The sequence below is a fragment of the Plecotus auritus genome, assembly GCF_963455305.1.
Source record: "Plecotus auritus genome assembly, chromosome: 1".
Classification (NCBI taxonomy): Eukaryota; Metazoa; Chordata; class Mammalia; order Chiroptera; family Vespertilionidae; genus Plecotus; species Plecotus auritus.
Window position 1 is genome coordinate 8,751,392 of NC_137770.1, and position 22,505 is coordinate 8,773,896.

Below are 22,505 nucleotides of genomic sequence, written 5' to 3' on the forward strand. Positions count from 1 at the left end.
GCCGTCTGCCCCAGAGGGTGGGGCTGGCTCTGGCACATGCTCTCCCGCACGGGCAGCCACCACCTTTACGACTCCAACACTAAAGCTGAGGCCTCCCAACTAACTCCCCCAGGGCCCCATGACCCAGACAGACCCACAGCCCCCAGACGCCCTCCTCCACGGCTGGGGAAACAGTGCAATGTGGTGCCTCTTCCCCTGCCGTTTCCCCAGAGGAAATCCAGGCCAGGACAGACATGACATCTCAACTTCTGGGCCTGGGTGATCGATTCGTAGTGGCTGCCTCAACTTGAGGTGCCCAGGCCTGGGCCCAGGGGAGAGAGGTGCTGTGATCGACTGGTGATGTCTGCCACGGGCACGGGAAGGAGCCATGGGGGTGCCCGTGCTACACATGTGCCTAACCCGTCTCTGGACAACAGCATCCCCTTCCTTCTGTGAGAAACAAACACAAAAAGATGGGACCGGAATTGTAGAAAAGGAGAAAGCCGGGACACGCTGGTCCACAAGAATGGTCAAAGCCAGGGCGGGGAGGAAGAAGAGTCGCCCAGACTTCCCATAAATCTCTGGGCTTTATGAGCCACACGTTTTCCAGTCCATCCTGACCACAGAGGTGTTTCCTGAGAAGGTTTGCTCCGGGGAGAAACGACGGAGAAGGGGTCTGCACTCAGCTAGCCACCTCCCGCTCCAGCCCCTTAGCTCTGGGTCTGAAACAGGCTCCCAGAGGAACCCGAGCGGCTCAGGCCCGCGGACCAAGAAACCAGCGTCCTGAGGTTGGGTCCCTGGCGAGGTACAGAGAGGGCCACTCGGGAAAGAGATGTAGCCCAGCAAAATCAGGGAGCCGGCAAGAACAGGGGGCCCTCGCAGAGGGGTGGGGGCAGGGCTTCCCCCCGGGGACCAGGAGGTCTCCGGAAGCTGGATCCAGGAGAGCACGGCAGCCCCGTAGAGCAGCTCACACTGTCTAACGGGGTGACTGAGACACCCCCAGCCCGGGGGCTCCACACTTAGGATGCAGGAGGACCTGTGGGGGAAGCTAAGGCCTCATCCCCACCCTCAGCTCACGCGGTGCTGCGGACTGCGGGGGTCACGGTAGAAAAGACACCTTCCCTTCTGCTCCAATGACAGCTGCTGTCCTAATAAGACCAGTAATAGCCCCCTTTGCTGGGGCCTCCCGCGTGCCAGCCCCTGAACTAACCACCAGCTCACTTTGGAACGTGGGTAACACCATCGTCTCCTTTCGGGGAGTGAGGGGCCCAGGCTGCGAGATGGAGGTGAAGGGCCATTCTCAGAATTCCCTGGCAGCACAGACCACCCTGTCACCCAGTTGGAGCCAGAGCCAGCTCAGGCGGCGGCTCCTGGCAGGGCAGCCTGCCCAACAGCTCTGCCTCTGAAAGGAGCATCAGGGCGGCCACAGGGTGCCCCGGAGAGTAAGGGCCAATCGTCACGAGAGCTCCGGCCGCACACTCAGTGTCATTTGGTGCCTCACTACCTCGTGGTCCTGGGCACCTGCTCCCTGGCCCTTCACAAAGCATCACAGAGCGGCTGGCCATGGAGCCTGGCCCTTGGAACGGAGAGTGGGAGCGTTGTTCATGCACATACATGCATATACACACATGCATGCAAACGTGTACACAGATGCACGTACACGTGGAGTACATATGCATGCATGCAAATGTGCACACCGATGCATGCATACATGTGGTGCATGCATATACACACAAGCATGTGCACACATGCACATACATACGCACCCCTCCTTCCAGACAGTTAAGTCTCTCGTGCTTACTCCCCAGGGCGACACCTGACCTCCTTGACACAAATACACCTGCAAATGTAGGGGTCCGAGGGCTTCGACTCTGCATCCCCCCCCCCCCCCCCCCCCCCGCCCAGAGGTTCTCATCAAGTTCCTCCCCACACGCCAGACCTGCTGGCCCTCCCGCTCTAAACCCGTTTGCTCTCTGGGAAATGTAATGAGGAGACCAACCCTGCTTGTCCCGCCTGTGCTTCGTCATCCACACGGGCTTTTACTTCTTCCTCATAAAGAGGAAACTTCAGCTTAACACGAGTAAACGAGCGTGAACCCCTGCCCCCCACTCCCCACACACAGCCCCCAAACCACTTGATAATTCCAAACTCAGAAACCACACGTTGCATCTGATTCCAAACCCGAAAGCCTTCCCCATCCTGGGAGCAGACTTCCGCCCATGTGGGTCCCCCACACCTCCCGCCGTCTCGGACCCAATCCCCACGCACTGCTCCTCCCACCCGAGGATCCCCTGGAGCAGTGGGCGGGCTGGAGCATCCCACCGAGTAAGAGAAGCAGGAGGAAAACGGACCACCCCAAAGACTACATTTCAAAAAACCCCGTGGCCTGCCCCAAGCCGGAGGGCCGGGTTCCCGGCTGGTCAGACAGCTGCATCTTACAGAACCTCAGGTCTCACATTTCTTAAACACACAACCCTGCATTTCCCCCTGTCCGAGCAGAGACCTCCCAGAGGCCATCCCTCCCTCCCTGCCCCCTGCAAACCACATCTGGGGCCAAAGGTCAGCTCACGGGCAGCCCAGGCCCTGTGGAGCCCACAGGGTTCGGAACAGACCCCACAGCCAGGGGGCTGACCCTGCCTCACGGCGCCCTCCCGCCTCCCCCTCCTGCCCGGGTGCTTTCCCCCAGAACGTGGCCTTCAGACAGCAGTCTCGGCATCTGCCCCTCCCCACAGGGACACGTCCCTGCACGGCCCCCGCCTTGGTCATGGGAGGCTTCTGGGAGGGACAGAGAAACAGCAAAGGTACAGAGCAGTTTCCTCGAGGGAACAGCTCCTAGCCCGTCGGCACCCGCACCTGAGCGGGAAGCGCAGCGGGCAGAGGGGACCCGGGGTTCTGGGCCAGGGCCAGCCACAGAGAGGGGACACACCCCCCCCCAAGTCCCATCTGCTTCCAGTTCACGTGAGAAGACCGACATGGAACCTTTTCAACTGGACATTAATCATTTGCAGCAATTAGACACCAGAGACCGCGAGGAGGGAATCCGATTAGGCCCGGGAAGGACGGAAGCCCCGGACGCTCAGCAGCCAGGCTGTGCGATCCAGGTGAGCGGGAGAGGCCAGCACAGGCCCGGGGCCGCCCGCTCGGGGCCGCGCGCAGGGCCTGCCCTGGAATCAGCTCGCAGAGCGCCGGCGGATTATTCAGCAATAAGGTATAATTGAAAGGATTAGCGTGAATGCCATGTTTCCCTTCCAAAAATTCGAGGAACGCCAAAACGACTCTCATCTGGGCTGGTATGACTCATGTTTTTAATAGAGGAACTTAATTTTCACTTCTGAGGAATTCGGGCTCGGGGAAACATTGTCTAAGAAACACTCATTTGACTCCACCGACAACAATAAGGCCCGCCACCCCAAAGGAAAAAGCAAAGGCCCCCCCCAGCCTGCCCTTCTCCACAGGACGGGTCCCCCGCGGGCCTGGGCAGAGTGGGAGGTCTCCGGAGAAAGCGTGGGGCCTGAGGGCCTAACTCAGCTGGTGGCCCGGGGCTAGTCCCTCCGGTCCTGGGGGCCGTGCCCGCCTAGGGGCACACAGGCACCGGGCGGGGGGTGCGGTGTGGGCAGGACAGGAGGCTACCGCCAGCACACAGGGCCCAGGGCACAGCTGGGCCGTGGCTTCCTGCCGCTCTCCGAAGGCCGGGGGTGACATCGCTCCAGCGCCTCTTGCACAGGGATGGCCTCAGCACCCCGACCCTACGGCGCCCGCCTCCTATGCCCCAGGCCCAGGCCTCACCCCCGTGGGGGGGGGGGGCAGGGGGCTGACAGAAGCAGGGCTCAGAGGTCACATAACCTGTCGCCACGCCCAACTGCCTGTTAGTGGAGGTACCGTTCCCCACCTCCATGACGAGACATCACAGAAGCTCCAGAAACGCCCGTGCCTCACCAGACCCAGTGAGCTGTGTCCACGTCCCTCCCCTAAGTCCCCTCTCTAGCCCACCCACTCCGCATCCCAACAAGTGTGAGTTTTTCATAAAGACTGGTCCGAGGGTGAGTGTCTGGGGTGCAGACTCCTTGCGAGCAGCAGCCCCTGGCCAGGCACTGCTTTTCTGCCTCTTCACCTTCCCAGCCGCACCTTCTCAGTAACATGGCCCCCAGCAGGTCCCCGGGGCTTCTAGCTGCTAGATGGCTCCAGAATGGGAGGAGGAATCGTGGGGCCAAGAAGCAGGTGCTGGCTTGCGGCCATGGCATCCGGGTGCCGCCATCCGGCCATCGCGCCACGGAAGAGCCCGCAGGTGAGAATTTCCCATGGAGCACTCGGGGTGGAGGATGCTCTAGGGTACGATGGCCGCGTCCTGGCAGCTCTGTTACCTGGCCGGCCACAACGGGATGTCCCTTCAGAGTGCTGCACACCACTCACCATGGCTTCCACGGGGCCCCACCGTGCCCAGGCCGCCACCCGCCACCCCTGCCCCCACGACGCAAGGAAGAACAGATACCCAGACCGCCTCCCCAACTCTCCCCCCACCCCTGCTCCGGCCACGGGAGAAGCACTCATTTATAAGTTGCAGATAATGTCCCCACCATTCATCCAAATGTGTCACTAACATCCCATTAGACTGCAATTATTTTTTAATTAAAACTAAGAAAACTGGCATGCCTGCGCCGACTTTATGCATCTGTTATGGGTTAAAATAGCTTTTAAAAAATGTTTCGGAGACCGCAGTCTATTGTGGCCGCGGCCCCTGCCAAAGAAAACGCAAGCTTGCTTATTTTCTCCATGGGGCGCAACAGCGCCTGTGTGTGCCGGAACAGAATCGGCTGGCCGTGAAAAGAATTCTAAATAAAACACAAACATGGAATTTGGCAACGCCACAGAAGCAAGCTTAAGACTAATTCCAGCATGCGGACGGCTCTCACATAGTAAGTCTGGCTCCAGCATAAATGAAACCAGGCACCGTAAAATACCAAGCAAGTTGGAGTTTCAACTTAAAGGGACAGAATGCTGGTTCTAGGTATAAGAGCTTATTAAGCCCGCTCACACTGGCTCCATAAATCCATAGGTTATTAGCTGTTTGCTTTCAGCCAATCCCTCCGTAAAGAGGTGCATATTAAGAGAGAAAGGCGGGCGGCGGGGGGAGGGGAGAGAGAGAAATGAAAACCATCACTTTGCACCTGACTTTGAGTGCAGCGGTTCTGGAAATACTGTGTTCATTATCTCAACGAGAAGGGAACGGCTATGTGAGACCTCACACACGCACACCAGCCCAAAGGCAGGAGGGAAGACAAGGCAGAGGGGGTGAAGTAGGAGTGCTGTCCCATCCCAAGGAACGGGGCGGACACCAGAGCTGTCACCGGGCGGGCCTCCGCACCGCGGGGAGAGCCGCGTGGACACAGACATGCCTCACCCACGGAGACGGCAATGATGATGACCCTGATAATAACAATTATTGTTATAACAACAATAAAAATATCATGCTAATACTCGCTCCTCTTCCCCACCTTTCCTACGCCAGCTGCCGCTGAAGGCGGCGCAATGGACAGGGAAGGCTCTCGGTATGATAGAGCAGAGCTTAGGGCTCCCCACTCAGACTGCCTCAGTTTCCACACCTGCAAACTGAGGGCGATGGTGCCTTCCTCGCAGACTTGGGGCGAGGGATGTGGAGAACGAAGCCGGCATTGAGGGAAGTGCCCCGTTATCATTGCTGCCCATCCCACCTCGTTGCTGCCATCCTCATCTATAGACAAGGAAACTGAGGCTCATGGAAGTAAGGTCCCTCGCCAAGGTCAAAGAGCTCACAGATGTCAGAGGCAGGATGGGAACCAGCGCTCCATCTCCAACGCTGACGTTTCCCCGGCACACATTCCTGGGGAGGATGACCCACAGGACTGGCCTATGAGGCAGGGCAGGGTGGGGGACCAAGTCTCCCCCAGGAAGTACTGAGAAGCCAAATTCATCCCCAGAGACAGAAGCGCCCTCCGAGGCCGCGGGCCTGGGCACTGAAACGCCACGGTCCCCGCTGCAATGCAGGAGGAACTGCAATGTCCGGGAGAAAAGGCACGGAAGGGCCTCTGCCTTAAGCACCAGCTGTGGGGGCAGGGGCGTTCCCCCTTCTCACCACACACATATGTGTGTTCACACACACAGGGGCATATGTCTACATATACACAATATACACATACACACACAGCCGGACACACATACATATGCACACACCTATACGCATATGCACACTCATATATACACATGCAGACAAATACACATGCAAACACAAATATACATATTATATATATACACACATGCAAATACACATATATATACACACATGTAGGTACACACATGCATATACCTATACACATATGCTCACTCACATAAACACATATGCATATGCACACAAACACATACTCACTTATAAACACAAACACATACATAACCTATACCCACATGCAAACACACATGCATACACATATATGCATGAACACACAAATACATGCACTCAACATATAAACGCACACACACACGGGGCCTTTCATTATGGGGTCTGTGCCAGACCCAAGGCCCCTGGCAGAGGCAATGGGAAAAACCAGGGAGAAAATTACATGAGGCAATGTTTGGCTCCCAGTGTACAAGCATGGAATGTTTCCCTCAGCTCTTGGTTGTTCCGTACAGGTCTACCCAGACCCGGCTCCTAGTGGGATGGCCGGGCCAGCTTCCCCCGGGGGAGACCCCAGGCCTCCTGGCTCCTGAGCTGAAGCGGCTGCAGTCCTCCCAATGCTACCAGCCACCTGCCCAGGGGTGGCCGGGACATCCTACGGAGGCCACGGCCAGGCTGCTCGCGGACCATCCTCCTGACCCGCCCCCGCTCCGCAGGCCTGTGAGCCTGACGTGGCATCACACTCCAGGGGCCCAGGCTGCTCTTCCTGAAAAGATGCACAACATCTTGGAAGATGCAGACTAAAAATACTCCTGGCTTCTCAGAGTCGGTTTACAAAAATAATTACATTTTCTTGAAAAAAAAAAAAAAAAGATTATAGGCAAGTATGTGTCCAGCTATATTTAGCTCCTACTCAACTTTGCTAATTCTTTCTCACAAATAATCATCGCAGACTTTTTTTAAAGCCACCGCACTCTCTATTAATAATTGTGCTCTGACTTGGCACAGGGCGGGACTGGGGGCCACACAACCTTCCGTGAACCACGGTGGTCTGTGTGTTCCCAGAGGCACAGCATCTGAGAAACACAGGTCTCCTGGGGGAGGGAACAGTGCAGCCATCTCCAGGTGCAGCCCAGCACACATCTGGGGCGCACCCCCAGATGCCAGAACCTGTCCCAGACTCAGGGGTTCACGGAGAACACCCAACGGGGATTGCTGCCCTGCAAGGGCCTTCAACCCACCAAGGAGGAGGTCCTGGGCCGAAGGGTGTCCCCGAAATGAAATGTCCATAACCAACGTCTCCACTCCGTGACTCCCACCTTCTTTGGGAAAACGGCAGATGTACTTAAGTCCAGGGTCTGGCGGGAGATCATCCTAATTATCCGGGTGGATGTTAAACCAAGGACAGCTGTCCTTTTACTTTATATTAAATATGTTGTTATTGATTTCAGAGCAGAAGGGAGAGGGAGAGAGAGAGAGAGAGAGAGAGAGACATCAATGAAGAGAATCATTGATCGGCCGCCTCCTGTACACTCCCTACTGGGGATCAAGCCCGCAACCAGGGCATGTGCCCTGATGGGGAATCGAACCTGTGACCTCCTAGTTCATAAGTCAACGCTCAACCACTGAGCCACACCAGCCAAGCAGGACAATTGTCCTTTTAATTTTAATTGTCCAGGAGAGGAGAAGAGGGACCCCAAGGAGGAGGACACAGGACCACAGAGGCCGAGGCTGGAGAGACGCGGCCACAGCCCAGGGCCACCGGGGCACCAGGAGCTGGGAGGGGCAGGCAGAGGTCCTCCCCGGAGCCTGCAGGAGGAGCCAGCGCTGCCCACACCTGGAGTCTGCACTTGTGGCCTCCAGAACTGAGAGGTGGGACACTTCTATTGTTTGAAGCCGTGGTCATTTGCCAGGACTGCCCTAGGGGACAATACGGAGCCACAGGGAGAAGTCCCAGCCCCATATAACCCTCACTGTCCCTTTCAACACGGAACCTGAGCACCCATCACAGCCGAAGACCCAGGAAGGCGCCCTCGGTCCCCCCACACCCCCGCCAGGGAAGGAAGGCCGCGTGATGATGCCCAGGAGATGGGGAGACCCTGAGAGGCCCAGAGAGGGGTGGGGCATGCCCCCGGGGCCAGCCAGCTCTCCCTCGCTCCCAGGTTCATGGCTCTGCCCAACCAAACCCAAACCAATGCCCTGTGGACACAGCAGAGAAGGAAGTGGGAATTGTCCACTTGCAGAGTTTTCTTCCCCAGACACTCAGGCTAGAGAGATGTTTGGCTGGTTGCTGAGAACCAGTCATGCTGGGACAGGGCCACCGTGGGGTTAGAGACCCTCAAACAGAAGGTACCGAAGGCGGTGCCCAGGACAGTGGCCATAGGCACCGAGCCTGAAGCCTGGGGGAGCTGGTTCCATCCCAGACCCTTACCTTGGGCCAATTGTTGTCCACATCCCTGACTCAGGGTCCTTGAGAACCAACTCCACGGTCAGGTGATGATGTGGACAAACTGGGCCCTCTGGGCACTGCTGGTGAGAATGGAACCTGGTGCAGCCACTGTGGAAGACAGCGGGGCAGTTCCCCAAAGGGTGACACATAGAATGGCCATGGATCCAGCAATTTCTCTCCCGGGTATAAACCCGAAGAGCGGAAAGCAGGACCCCGAACCACCGTGTGCATACGTTCACAGCAACATCATTCACAATCACCAAAAGGCAGAAGCAGCCAAGCCTCCATCATGGGCCGAATGGACAAACAAGATGTGGTCCATCCGCAGAGGGGAATGTTACTCAGCCTCGAAAAGGAAGGAAACCCCGTCACACGCTACAACATGGATGGACGGGACCTGGAGGACACGCTGGGTGAGATGAGCCAGGCACAAAAGGACGAGCACTGTATGATTCCACTTCTACCAGGGGCCCAGGAGTCAAACTCACGGAGACAGAAAGAAGATGGTGGCTGTGGGTTGTGTGTGTGTTGGGGGGTGCGGGTTGTGTGTGTGTTGGCGGGGGGGGGGGAGCGGGCAGGCGGGGTTAGTTCAAGCTTAAGGGGTCAGTTTCCATTTGTGATGACAAACGGCTCTGGAGATGGATGGCGGGGATGGGACCAGAACAATGCGAATGTACACCGGAAAGTGGTTAAAACGGCTCGTTTTCTGTTCTGTGTGGTTGACCACAATAAGAAAACAATTCCAGCGGCATTCCCTCGTACCGCCGTGAGAACCATGGAGGTGACACGTACAGAGGCCGTGGCACACAGTGGGCCCTCAAGCAATGGCTCCTTTTACTGTGAAACCGAGAATAAAGGGGGTGCTTGTTAGTAAAGTGCAAGGAGTTGGGAGAAGAGGGAGCCCTCGTCCAAAAGAACTGGTTGAACTCGGCCCCTCCCCCAGCCATGCCTCACCTCTTACTAACAAGGCAACCATGGAAAACGTCCAGATTTATGAATCGATCCCCCCTGTCCCTGTCTCTGCAGCTAGTGACTCCGTTTTTGCATTCACCTCCTTTGAGACGTCCCAGCCCTCGGGTCCCTTCCGCTGAAATCATAACACGCAGGCCTTCTTACTATCCGGGCGCAGCTCTGTGATCCACTCGTCCGTTCCTCTCTCTCCCGGCTGCTCCCACTCACCCAGCCAGGCAGGCCAGCGGCAGAGCAGCCTGCGAGCCAGAAAGCCAGGGGGAGGAGCAGGCTGTGGTCCCCAGACCCCGAGAGACCCGAGTTCAAACCCCACCTCTGCCACCTACGCGCTGTGCCATTTCAGGCAAGTCACATCACCTCTCTGGTCTCCTCACCCGTGACCTCTAAAGGGTACCTTCCTAGGAGAGAAGCTGCTGGAAGCTTCAATGTCTGCCAAGGCCCCTGCAGAAGGCCTGACGCACAGTGGGGGCACAGAAATAGGGGCCCGCCCATGACCTGGAGCTTCATTGCCAAGGGTAAGAATAAACCTGTCGGGAGAGGAAATCATGGTTGATGCTTCCACCCCCACCGACCACACACCGTGGCCACATGCCACCACCCCGGCCCTTGGTTATTAACTAACTCCCAAGGAGGGGACTCAAGGGACGGGCAGGCTGGATCCGCCACAGGTGTAAGGCGGGCTGCACGTGGAACCCCACACAGCGGGCCCCTGCCCTCCAAAGGTTTCTTCCTGCTGCTTTCTGGATGAAACTGGCCAGCCTTGATTATGTTTGGATAAACGATATTTCATGGTTTAGACTACTTGGGTTTGATTGTGAAATATGCACAGTACACAGCCTCTCCGCCCTGCCCGACCCTCGGGTTCGAAAAGACAAGTACATTTTGTTCCCCCACCAAAGGAGACAGACACCTCAAGCTTCAGGGGTGACGGCAGCTGCTTCTCTCGAGTGAAGCGAGATTTTTCCAGGGGGCGGTGCACACGAATGCAGGGGCACGAACAGAGCTGTGAGCTTCTCCTGCTTTCCCTGGAGGACGCGACCGTGACCTTCCCGGGTCTCCACCGTCCACCCGCGTCTCCCGGACCCGCCCAGCGCCGGGAAGACAGCGACAGGGATGTGTGTGGGCCTGGTGAAGGCTAGAGCGGGGCCAGCCGCCGAGTCCCCGCCTCCCAGCCAGACCCCAGAAACCCAATTGGAGGGCGATGTGATGAGAAAATCTTTTCCCAAACCCCAGGCCTCTTCTTCAACATCAAAACCTGCCTCAGGTGGTCTGAGGGCCAGTTACTCTGTGTCCCCTTCAGTCGCTGACAACTCGGACCTCCGGGGCCAGCCAGGGCCAGCGGCACCCTCCTAGAAGACTCCCACATCCGTCTTTGTCGCTGACCCCCACACTGGAAGAAGCCTGCCTGCACCACCCCCCCCGTGCCCAGCCTCATCTTCCCCAGCAGGAAACTCCCGTGCACCCCGACTCCTCCCAGATCCCATAGCACAGTCTGTCCATGTGTCTTCAGTCAAGCACAGCATCATGGGATGTGCGTCTCATGTTTGCTGTGCAGCCCCCACCACCGGGACCTCCTCAAGGGAAGGACCCCACGGAGCTCATTTCCCACCCCTGTGTCTGGCCCAGGATCGGGCACGAGGACAGCTGGTGATTAAGGAAGACCTGGGGGTCCCACCCAGGCCCATTTCTGAATGGGGTCTGGTGTCCCAGTGCAAGCCGCATTGCTACTGCCCGCATCTGAGCCACCGTGCAGCCAACGGGAAGCCAGAGGGGACAGCTGTGAGCATGACTCCATGTCCCCACCTCAGTTCTGCTCCTTGTGTGCTGTGTGACGCGGGGCGCTCTTGGGCCTCTCTGAGCTCCAGTATCCCCGTGAGCATAAGGTGGTGCGGCTGCTGCTTCGTAGGGGTGTCATGAGGATGAGGTGCCTCGGACACTGTTGACTACAGCTGCCAATCACGGATGGCCGTGGGCCTTCCTCCCCGTCCTTCACACTAAGAAAACCTCCCGACAGGAGACTGTCAGAGAGACGGCGGCCACGTCACCCTCAGAGCACGTGACACTCAAGGCTTTTCAATACCAGCTTCCTCCTTCCTGCCCCTCCCCCGTCCCTTCGCCTCTGCTGCCCCACGTGCTGGTGACCGGCTGTGGCCATCCCACGCTGGCGGGCCGACCAGCGGGCCCTCAATGCAGGCATGATGAACAGGGAGTGCTCATTCCCCAGCTAAGTAAACTGAGGCTTGAAGAAAGGCAGTGGCTAGCCAAGGTCACGGGGTCACGCCCATGCCCTTGAGAATAAGACCCAAGCATGGCCCCATCGCTGGAGGTTCCCGCGACACCTGCAGCTCTTCTGCCGACATGTGTCCACCATGGCCTTTCACGTCACACGGGAATCCATGCCACGAGGCCCGCGAGGGGATGGGGTGGCCACAGAATGTCTCACCCCGAGGACGCGTGGAAGCATGTTCCAACTGCAGACGGCAAAGCTGAGGGCCCCGGGGGCTAAGCACGTGAGGGTCCTCAAGGCACACGCTACCTGCTGCCCAGTCCAGCTGCACGTGTCCCGCAGCCTCAGCGGGACGGTGAGACTCCTCCGTCTTCAAAACGAACTACGTGAGGCAGTGTGGTCTAGTGGGCAGAGCCTGAGGGGTGTAATCCAGGTCAGCTCAGCCATACACGGTGTGTGGCCTCTTCCCCACCCTGTTTCCCTCTCTAGAGGATGAAGGGGTTGGATGAGATGACCCCGCTGGGACCCCCGATCCTACATCGTCGAAGCTTCATACAAGCCTCAGGCCACCGAGGTGAGCCCGGCCACCGGGCTCCACGTGGAGGCCGCCGGCCGCCCCTGCCGCTTCCGGGCGCCCTTTCAAGCTGCGGAACGGACGGCCTCGCTCTGAGATCTCTGGTGTCGGTGGCCAGGGCCGGCTATTCACATCCACTCACTGCTTTAAAGTGCTGCATCCAGGCTGCATTAAAAATTAATTACACATGCTATTTTATTGCCAGTGCATAATGTAATGAGCACCAGCTGTGCTAAACAGCCAAACTCCTTTTTAAGACAGCTATAAAAAAAAAAAAAAAGAAAGAAAGAAAGAAAGAAAAAAAAAGAAAGAAACTGCACTTCCAAATGCCTCTCCTGTCAGAGCAGGAAAAACAGCAACATCTTGTACGGATTTAAACAGAACTCTTTGATTTAGCTCTGCCTTCAGAGGGTCTGCGGGGCCGGCTCGCAGAGGGCATGGAATCTGGCCTGGCTGCAGGTCTCTGTCTGGACGTCGTCGCTGGGAACCCTTTTATCTAAGGACAGTCACACTGGTAGGTGCCCCTGCCCCCCGCTGGGCAGCGTCAGCCCCTCCCCCCCCCCTCCCCCCGCCCCCCCCCCCCCCCCCCGCTCCCCAGCAACCTCAGCCCCCACTGGTGCTGGAGATGTGCCTTCAGGCAGCCAGACAGGGGACTTTCTGGGGTTCACCCATGCCCTGGGGCTCTGGGCCACCTCCACCAGCCTGGAGAGGGGGCTCCCTCCACCCTGGGGGCCATGCGGCTCTCCACGGCTTCTCCCAGCACTTTCTCCCATCGTGGGCTCTCAGGGCCGCCGTCAGGGCTGGTGCGATCTCAGAAGCAGACACCGCAGCAGAATCCAGGGACTGGCGCGCACAAGTCCCCGCTGGGTGGCATCTGCTGGACCTGCGGCCCTTTGGGCGGTGCAGGCGCCACAAGGCGTACGAATGACTCTAAATTTTTAATAAGTCCCCTGGGAGCCCTTCTCCTACAGTGAGCCAACCCCCATCGACCCTGAGCCCTGGCTGGCCAGGAGAGACCCATCCACAAACGCGACTCGGCAAAGGGCGGCACAAGAACATGTCTCGAATCTTCCCCCCATCGGAGTGCTTCCGTCCACACTCGCTCACCCACACTCACTTCTCTTCTTCTTCACCCCATACTCACCCCTCCCTCCAGAGTCTCCGTGGAGGCTCTCACACCCCACTGGGGCACCTCTGCACCCCCGCACCGCTTGAGGCAGTGCGCCGGCGCGGGCCCGGCGGGCGCTGCATCTCGGCCCGCAACGCCCCGCGGCTGCCCACTGATCCTCCGGTGTTAATCAAACCCAGTCCAGAATGCAACTGCAGCTCGCTCCTTGTTCTGGGATGAAATGTGCAAAGCACAGACCATATCATTAACATAAAACTTCCAGAAATAAGGCCCCTTTCCAGACAGACTGTATTAATTGCACCAAGCTTCCACAGCGGGGGTGGTCCCGTCCACGGCGTCCCATTGGACGGCCCGGTTTTGAAAAACAGCACAAAACAAACACTGGGCTAGAGCAGAAGGAGGGGAGAGCGATGATTCCACGGTTAAACCCTCCTGTTTACTTACAGGTATTCTCTTGTCTTTATTGTCCCTCTAACCCAAGCCAAGAAACCCCAGCCTGGTTACACAGTACAGCAATCGTGCTCTCAGGAGAAAAGGCAGTTGAATTTAACTTCACGGGATGGCCCGTGATTGCAGCAGCTACCCCATGACAGCAGCTGACTCCTCCTATTAAACCCAAACACTCCCCCCTCCCCGAGCTGGGGTCCTGTGCGGTCTTGCATGCGACCTTGAGCTTCACCAAACTCCTGTGTTAGTCAGTGTGGCTGCTGACCATTTGCGGCTTTTAGATAGGCAGCCACAGTCTCTCGCTTCCTTCTCTACCTCCCAAGGCTGGTGTGGGGTCTGCCTCTCAGAACGGAGACTCGGGGTCCGGCTTGAAGGAAGAGGCCACGCGGTGCCGGACACGGACGACGCCGTGTTCTGAAGTCCATCTGCTCACGCGTGAGTCACAATGTCTAAGGGTTCAGCACGGGGCACAGTTCTCAACTCCTGACCTATGACCTCATGCGATCCTCGAAACAGTCCTTCAAAGCATGCACTGCCCCCGTGCAGGTGGGGAAACGGAGGAAGGGGCAGGAAATGACTTCTCCAAGGTCACACCGTCATGCAGCACAGAGCAGCCTTCACCCAGGGTCTGATATACTCTAGTGCAGCCTTGGGCAAACTACGGCCCGCGGGCCGGATCCGGCTGTTCTATCCGGTTCTCTTGCTCTCCCCTCCGCTCCTTTACTTTGAATTTATATTAGTTCACACAAACACTCCATCCATGCTTTTGTTCCGGCCCTCCGGTCCAGTTTAAGAACCCATTGTGGCCCTCGAGTCAAAAAGTTTGCCCACCCCTGCTCTAGTGTCTGCCTCTGAATCATAGACGCCTCCGAAGAGGGAAGGATTCAGGCCAGAGTCCAATGGTTTTCAAACTCATCTCTGAACAGCCCACCCCTGCCCTGGGCATGCTCCCCAAGCCCCAGGCCCATCCTCCACAGTAACTCTGTAACTGGAAGGACTAAGTGATCCATTTCAGAGATCAATATAAGGAGCCCCGTTTGTAACTGTAGCATGCATATCACAGATAGATAGGGTGTCCCCCAAAAATGTATATATACACACATTTTGAATCATTATAAAGGCAGTGTTTATTAAAATACATTTCACTTTCAAGATTGAGCTATCAGCTCTTAAAGTATGTATACATTTTGAGGGGACACCAAGTATATGTGTGTGTGTATATATATATGTATGTATGTGTGTATATATATATAATATATATTAGAGACCCGGTACACAAAATTCGTGCACTGGGGGTGGGGGGGTGTATCCCTCAGCCCTGCCTGCACCCTCTCCAATCTGGGACCCCTCGGGGGATGTCCAACTGCCGGTTTAGGCCCGATCCCTTTCACAATCCAGGACTGCTGGCTCCCAACCGCTCGCCTGCCTGCCTGCCTGATTGCCCCTAACCACTTCTACCTGCCAGCCTGATGGACGCCTAACTACTCCCCTACTGGCCCAATCGCCCCCAACTGCAGGCCTGGTCCCCCCCCAAGTGCCCTCCCCTGCTGGCCTGGCCTCCCCCAACTGCCCTACCTTGCAGGCCTGGTCCCCCCCCAACTGTCCTCCCCTGCCAACCTGCCCCCCCAACTGCCCTCCCCTGCAGGCCTGATCCCCCCCAACTTCCCTCCCCTGCCAGCCTGGTTGCCCCTAACTGCCCTACCCTTCAGGTCTGGTTGCCCCTAACTTCCTCACCTGCTGGCCATCTTGTGGTGGCCATGTTTGACCACATGGGGGCAGCCATCTTGTGCGAGGGTGTGATGGTCAATTTGCATATTACCTCTTTATTAGAAGGAGAAAATGAGGCTCAGAATGGGGGCGGGGGAGGTAGGGGGTCACTTGTTCAAGGTCACCAGCCAGGTACAGGGCGGGCCAGGACCACAGCCTGAACCGCTTCACTCCACGGGCAGCCTGGAGAAATCCCTACATGGAATTAATTTCTCAGGAAAATCTTCATTTCCTAGGAACGCCTGGACCCCGCTGCCCGTTATCCCAGCGAGTCAAAAAGCAACGGAGGCACGGGGGTCAAAGAAGTCCCTTCCCCCACCCTGACCACCAGAAAGGGGTCTGCGTTGGGGTCCTGGGAGGCGGGGCTTGTGGGGTGCCGCCAGCCTGTTATGCACACAGCACCATACCTGTGTGGTCTTCTCCCCCATGAAATCACACCCTCCTATTAAGAGCTGCAAGCATGTTCCCAGGCACGGAATTAACCTGTGCGAGACACGGTTACACCGGGGTTTCCGTATTAATCTGAAGAGGGAGGTTCAGTGCGTCCAGATCCCGGAAGGGACAAGACGAAGTGCGGACAGTGGCCCCTTCCCACCTGCACAGAGGCCTGCCTCCTCGCACGGGGAACTGGAGTGTAAGGACTCCATTGCAGCTGCTAATTAAACGGGCACTAAACACACTGAAGCCAACAGCCGGGTGCCGGGGGCAGAAGCTACGAAGGGACAAACGCCACAGGAACAGGATAGTTGCAGGTTGAAATTCACCGGAAAATACGGTGGTGTGACCTGGCGCAGCTGATGCATGAGGACCCAGCGATGAAAGGGGAGACAGTGCTGGGAATCGGGGTGGAGCGCTGGAGGCTGAGGGCGGGCCCCTGGGGGTCAGGAGGAGAGGTCCCAGGGACCCCACACAGACACCATGCTGCCATCAAGTGTGGGGGCTGCTCTGGTCTCCGAGTCCTCATAGCATCAAGCCATAAAACCCAAGAAGGCCTCAAACGGAGGAGGCAACGCCAAAGAGGGAACAGGTACTGGCTGGGCAGCCCAGGATCAAATCCCACCTCTGCTCCTCCCTCCCCTTTCAAGGGTCCTTACGGGGTACAGGTCCCCTTCCTGCTCCTCCCACCACCAGACTACAAGCAGCAGGAGGGCAGGGACCCCCGCCTGACTCTGCCTGGGTTGCACAGTGTCCACAAACTAGGGTGTATCAGACCCTGGTACACAAAGATGGCTTTTTGTGGAGGAATGGGTGAGTGAGTGAATGAATGAATGAATGAATGAATGAGAGCTGTGAACCCTCAATGTCTCTGAGCCTTGTTCTCTCATCTGTAAAGTGGGCAGTGAACCTACCTAAGGTTGCTGTGAGGATCACATTCAAGAAGGCGCACAAAACGCCGAGTACAAGGCAGCGAACAGGAGGCCCTCGATACACAGCCCTTACAAGGAGGCAGGTGGCCCTGTGGCTGCGAGCAGGTGTGTGAGGGTGTAGGCAGAGGCATGGGACTCAGTAGGAAGAGGGTAGCGCTGTCAGGAGGCATCCTGCTGACAAATTCCAGGTCCCCACCCTTGGCCCAGCCACCCTGCCCAAGACTTTACTTCCCCGTCTGCACGATGGGGATGAAACAGCTCCCGCACAACACAGCTGCTTCTGGGAAGAGCTGGAGCCAGCAGACGGTTCAGCAGAGCCCTGAGCGCCAAGGAGAGAGTGTGTCTGCACCACAGAACGTGACAGAGTCCGGCCATAAACATTCGCTGATCTTTGATAGCTCGCCCCACTCCTAGCCCACAGTGGCTGCAGGGCCCGCAGCACTGATTACAGAAAGCCGTGGAAGCAGGGCAGCCGCCCAGACAGGGCAGGCACCGGCGCTCAGCGAGCAGGGACCACAGCACAGACCTACGAGCTGGGGCAGGAGCCCCCGTCACTCTGGACACCAGGCCGCGTGACTTCTGTGCAAACCCCTCCCAGGCAATTCTTCTTTGTGCATTCAACCCAGTCCCTACGATGCCACCACGTGTCAGAGGGGATGCTGGGAAGGCTACCTCGCCAGCAGCAAGGCCCAGCGAGCTCTTGGCCCTGGAGCTGGGCCGCCTGTGGCCCACCACAGAGATGGGGCCCCAGCAGGGACCCTCCCTAGGAACAGCTTCAACTACAAGCAAACCCTGCCCAATAAAAATCATCTTCCTTCCACCGCCCACGTTAAGAGAAATCCTGCATGTGTCCCCGCTCTGCGCCCACCCGCTCCTCCTCTCCCGCCTGGAAACCAGACAGCAGGTGCGCCCCACCACCTGGGGTGTGTCGGCATCCTGGCTGCACACCAGGCAGGCGGCCGGGGAGCCCCAGGGTCCAGGCCGGAGCAGGAGCTGGCATACTGCTGGGGGACTGGGGGCGGGGAGGGGGGTGGTGGTTGTAACGGTGGCCAGGTTGAGTCAGCTCACTGCCCCTGTGTGCCCATCTGTAAAATGGGCAGCCTCGCCAACCGGAAGCCAGGCGCACAGTAGGTGCTCAGCCCCCTCGGTAAACACATGGCCTTGCCCCAGCCCCCTAACTCCCCCCTTCAATCCCCCGTGAAAGTCTCCTTTAAAGTGTTTTTTCCCCTCAAAGTTAATGGGCAACACATTCTCACAAAGAGAAACGCGTTTTGGACGGCTCGGCAATGTACACAGACAACCACCACGGAATCTTCTCCTGGCCGTGTCTGGGGGGGCAGTGGCTGGGGCGGGGGAGGGGGTGGCAGTGGCGAGGGCAGAAGAAAACCTCAGATGTTAAGCGTTATCCAATTAAGCTTTAGCTAAACAGCCCAAGGAGATGAAATCTGGAGGCTGGGAGTGCATTCTGGGCGACTCTCGGAATGGGCGGAGGCGTGGGGACCTCCTGACCCATGGGGACCAGGCACTGGGGGCTCAGTTCTGTCGGCATCCTTCACCACTTCCCCTGGGGCCCCCCCCAAAATGCCTTTTGGGGCAGGGGCTGCAAGCCCCCCCTGGGTCCCCACCTTGCCCCGGCCCACCTGGGAGAGGCAGCTGCTAGCTCTGCCAGGGTGCACCCCGCCACCCCCGGGAGCCCGCCCCCACCCCCACCGCGGCGTCTGTTACCTGACAACTGACACTGACATCCAAAAGGAGCCTCCGTGTGCCCCTCACCCTGAGTCCCGTCACCCGAGACCGGGCGCGCGCTGCAGCACGGCAGGGGGAAGCAGGGCGGCAGGGCGCCCAGGGCGCGCAGAGGTGAGGTGATCACGGATGTGTGAGGGTGGGAGGAGGAGGCAGCTATGGGGGCCATCGCGGGCAGCTGGGCAGGCCTGCACGGCCCTGGAGAAAAAACAATAGAAAAGACTGGTCAGTCGGGCCCTGGACTGTACATGGGGCTCAGGGTGCAGAACAGGGGCCCGGGGCAGAGGGCTGCAGGCCGCCCTTCCAGGGTGCCAGGCCCCGCGGGGAAGACCACCGGGGCACAGGCAGGGACCTGGGGGTGCTACTTCCACAGCTGCCAGGTTGGGCTGTCTTAGGGCCAGGTTCCCATCCCCGAGGGCCTAATGCAGGGAGCTGTCAGGGTTCCCACTCCCAGGTAGGTCCCCCTATGGGGGGTTAGGGGGGGTGTCTGAAGTGCTGGGGAGCAGGCTCCATTGGGCATCTGTTCCCAAAAATCTGGGCCACCCCCCTCTGGGAAACTCCAGGCCACCGCTTGCTCTATCGGGATGGTGTCTGTACAGGCCCGGGCCTCCCCCAGTCCACCTCGGAGCGCCGGGCGCCGGTTAACCTCCAGCCTGGCGGATGGCCAGCTGGTGCTGCCCTGCAGCCCGAGGCCCTCCTCAGCAACCCACGCCCCAAGGCCTTTCAGAGGCTTTGAACACCCCCAAGAGAACCCTGGCACTGCCCAGCACCCCTCCTCACGCCTCCCTGGTCTGACGGCCACGACGCAGGGCCAGGGGCCTGCCGCGCCTCAGCTCCCCGGCACGGCCTGCATTTGATTTGGCCGTTTATCTTAAATGGCTAAGAGACCACCAGGGCAAAACATTTGTGTGAAGCCCTTGCCAAAACCACAAGTGAAGAAGCCCAAATTCCCTGGGTAAATAATTGAGCAGGGAAGCATCAGAGAGACAAAAAGAAAACGTCAACAAGACGACAGGCAGCTGGGCCCTGGGCCGGCTCTGCCAGGGAGGCCACCCGACGCTGCTCACCGCCCCACGCAGGTCTGCAGGGGGGCATCAGCCCACTCCACGGCCCCCCGCGGAATCCTCCATCCAGAGAGCCACAGGGCCCTGCAAAGCCGCTGCGAGCCAGGAGCCACAGTGTTCATCGCCAGTGAGTTTCCCAACATGCCCTGGGGTGAGGCATACAATACCCATTGCACAGACCAGGAAACTGATGACGTGGGCCCAGAAGGCTGTACACACCGGCAGCCTGGTTGCCAGGCTGCAGAAACGGGGTTCTCTGTCTGTAACCCAGGACTGGGGGGCATCGGGGCCTTTAAGAAGACCTGCAAGTGTCCTACCGGGAGGTCAGTGCTAACCCCAACCACCTGGGCCCCTCTGGGCCACGGAAGACCTCCTACTAGGCTACGCCCAGGGCCCTGAGATGCTTCTGACCTCAAGGCCCAGGACGGGTCTGGCAAGGGCCCCATACACAGTTCCAGCCACAGATGCCGAGCAGAAGGCAATGCCCCAGATTCAAGACAGGCCCCAAGGAGGGTCAGCACTTGAGGCCAGCGTCACCGGCCGCCTCCTGGAAGTCTGCCCTGGCCAGTCCTGGCCTGAGACCCCGTCCACTAGGAGGCCTTGCCTACAGACCCCAGGAGGCTCGGAACCATCCCTGACTTCGACAGCAGCTTTGAGCGAAACACCTACCACACCACCCATCCCCGTCCCAGGGGGAGGCGGAGGCTCGGGTGGTTTGGAACCCAAACCCAGTTGTGTCTCTGAAGCCTGGGGGTGCCCTGCTTCCCCCTGAGGCTGCAGTGGGGTGGAGTGATGGGGCAGCCCTGGATCCTGAAAAGGAGGGCTGTGGGGAAAAGGGGAGCTTGAGGGTCTGTGGACTCAGCCAGGCCATCGGAGGTTGCAAAAGAGCAAACGTGGGTGGGTCCCCCAGTTCTGGGGGAGGCCACAGCATTCCCCAGGGCTGAGAAAACCAGCAGAGCCCCCGGTGCTGGTGGCACTGTCCCAGGCGGAGCAAGCAGAGCCTATGCCTCCGTGGCAGGGGTCCTCAAACTTTTTAAACAGGGGGCCAGTTCACTGTCCCTCAGACCGTTGGAGGGCCGGACTATAGTTTAAAAAAAAAAAACTATGAACAAATTCCTATGCACACTGCGGGCCCGGGACGAGTCGGCTGCTAAGCAGGACAGGCAGCGGCACCTGGCGGGCTGGATACATGTCCTCGGCAGGCCGCATGTGGCCCGCGGGCCGTAGTTTGAGGACCCCTGCTCCATGGCTAGAAGGAAGGACCACAGAACGGTCCAGCCACACTCTCTCCCTCTGGGAAGGTCAGGAAAGGTCAAGCCATCCTAATGCAGGGGGTGGGGGCTGGGCTGCCCCTGGAGGGGCCGCAGCACCTCATTGGGAATCTCCTCCCCTAGCCAAGCCCACCTGCTCCGAGGTGGAGGCGGCCTCCACGGAGCCAGGGGAGGGGCCAGCAAGGCAAGGGGCTCCCAATCCTGACCTGCCTGCAGAGGACCCCTGCTGGGGGGTCGGGGGGTTGGGGGGCGCTCACCGCTGGAGCAGTGTAAGCCTGCCCAAGGGTGCAACTCCAGAAGTCCTGGCCCGAAGCAAGGGCAGAAGCCCAAGGTGCTAAAAGGAGCCACCTACTGTCGTTCGCATGTGTGGGGAGGCAAATCCAGAGAGAGCCCTGGATGGGGGGCGGGGGGGGGGAGTGAGAGGGTCATGGCGGGGTTGCTTTCCGGGGAACGAAAACGTTCTGGCATTAGACAGTGGTGATGGCTGCCCAACACGGTGACTACACTCAAAACCATGACTTGTACCCCTTGAAATGGTTAAAATGGTGAATGTTTTGTTGTATGAATCTTATCTCCATTTTCTTTTAAAGGCCAATGTGAGGACTGTCTCTGGCTTCGTTGCCCAGCCCAGGCCACCTCCCAGCTCTGGTTCCTTCTCAAGGAAAGTGTGTCTGCCTTCAGAGGTGCAGCCAGCGCCCTGCCCGTGTGGATCACGGGTGGAGCATCGACCAGGGGGCCAGGAGGTCACAGTTCGATTCCTGGTTGGGGCGCATGCCCCGGTTTCAGGCTCGGGCCCCAGTATGGGCCATGCAGGAGGCAGCCGATCAATGATGTTTCTCTCTCACCGATGTTTCTATCTCTCAATTCCTCTCCCTTCCTCTCTCTCTGAAAATCAATAGAACACATAATTTAAAAAAATAAAGTACAGCAAGGGACCCAGAACCCCTGACAGAGCGCTCAGACCCCGTGACCAGGGGCTGACACATGCACGGGAAGCCAGGAGCTCGGAGAGATGCTGCCCGGGAGCCCGAGGCCTGGGTTCTGATCTCTCCTCTGCCATTCCTCTCCCCTCTGCCATTTCCTGGGTGAGTCACTTCTCAGACTCCCGCCTTTAAAGGACAGTCCGAACATGCCTGGCCGGAACAGAGCTTCTAGTAAACACGCAATAACTGGTCACCCTGTTCATTTATTTTATGTATGTATTCATTTCTTCATTCATTCGTTGTTTTCCTTGCTGGACCTCCCTCCCTCCCCTCCCCACGGAAAGGCACCCTAAGGAGGCCTGCAGGGCACTCCTGCAAAAAATAATTTCTCTGGAGGTCTCCGCGGGTTCCCCGCTGGAACCGGACCAGACGCACGTGTGCGGTGGTATGT

The 22,505-nt window shown here is 58.4% G+C and overlaps 1 protein-coding gene across 2 annotated transcripts in view; it reads right to left on the reverse strand.

Moving 5' to 3' along the window:
* Positions 1-22,505, reverse strand: part of BCL11B (BCL11 transcription factor B) — a 92,207-nt gene that overhangs the window by 33,948 nt on the left and 35,754 nt on the right. Inside the window, exon 3 of one of the 2 annotated variants that reach the window (XM_080662514.1) lies at positions 18,779-18,994. The exons of the other annotated variant lie outside the window; for it this stretch is intronic. Coding sequence (XP_080518640.1) covers positions 18,779-18,994 — 216 coding nt within the window. The remainder of the gene's footprint in view (positions 1-18,778; positions 18,995-22,505) is intronic. 2 annotated transcript variants of the gene reach the window in all.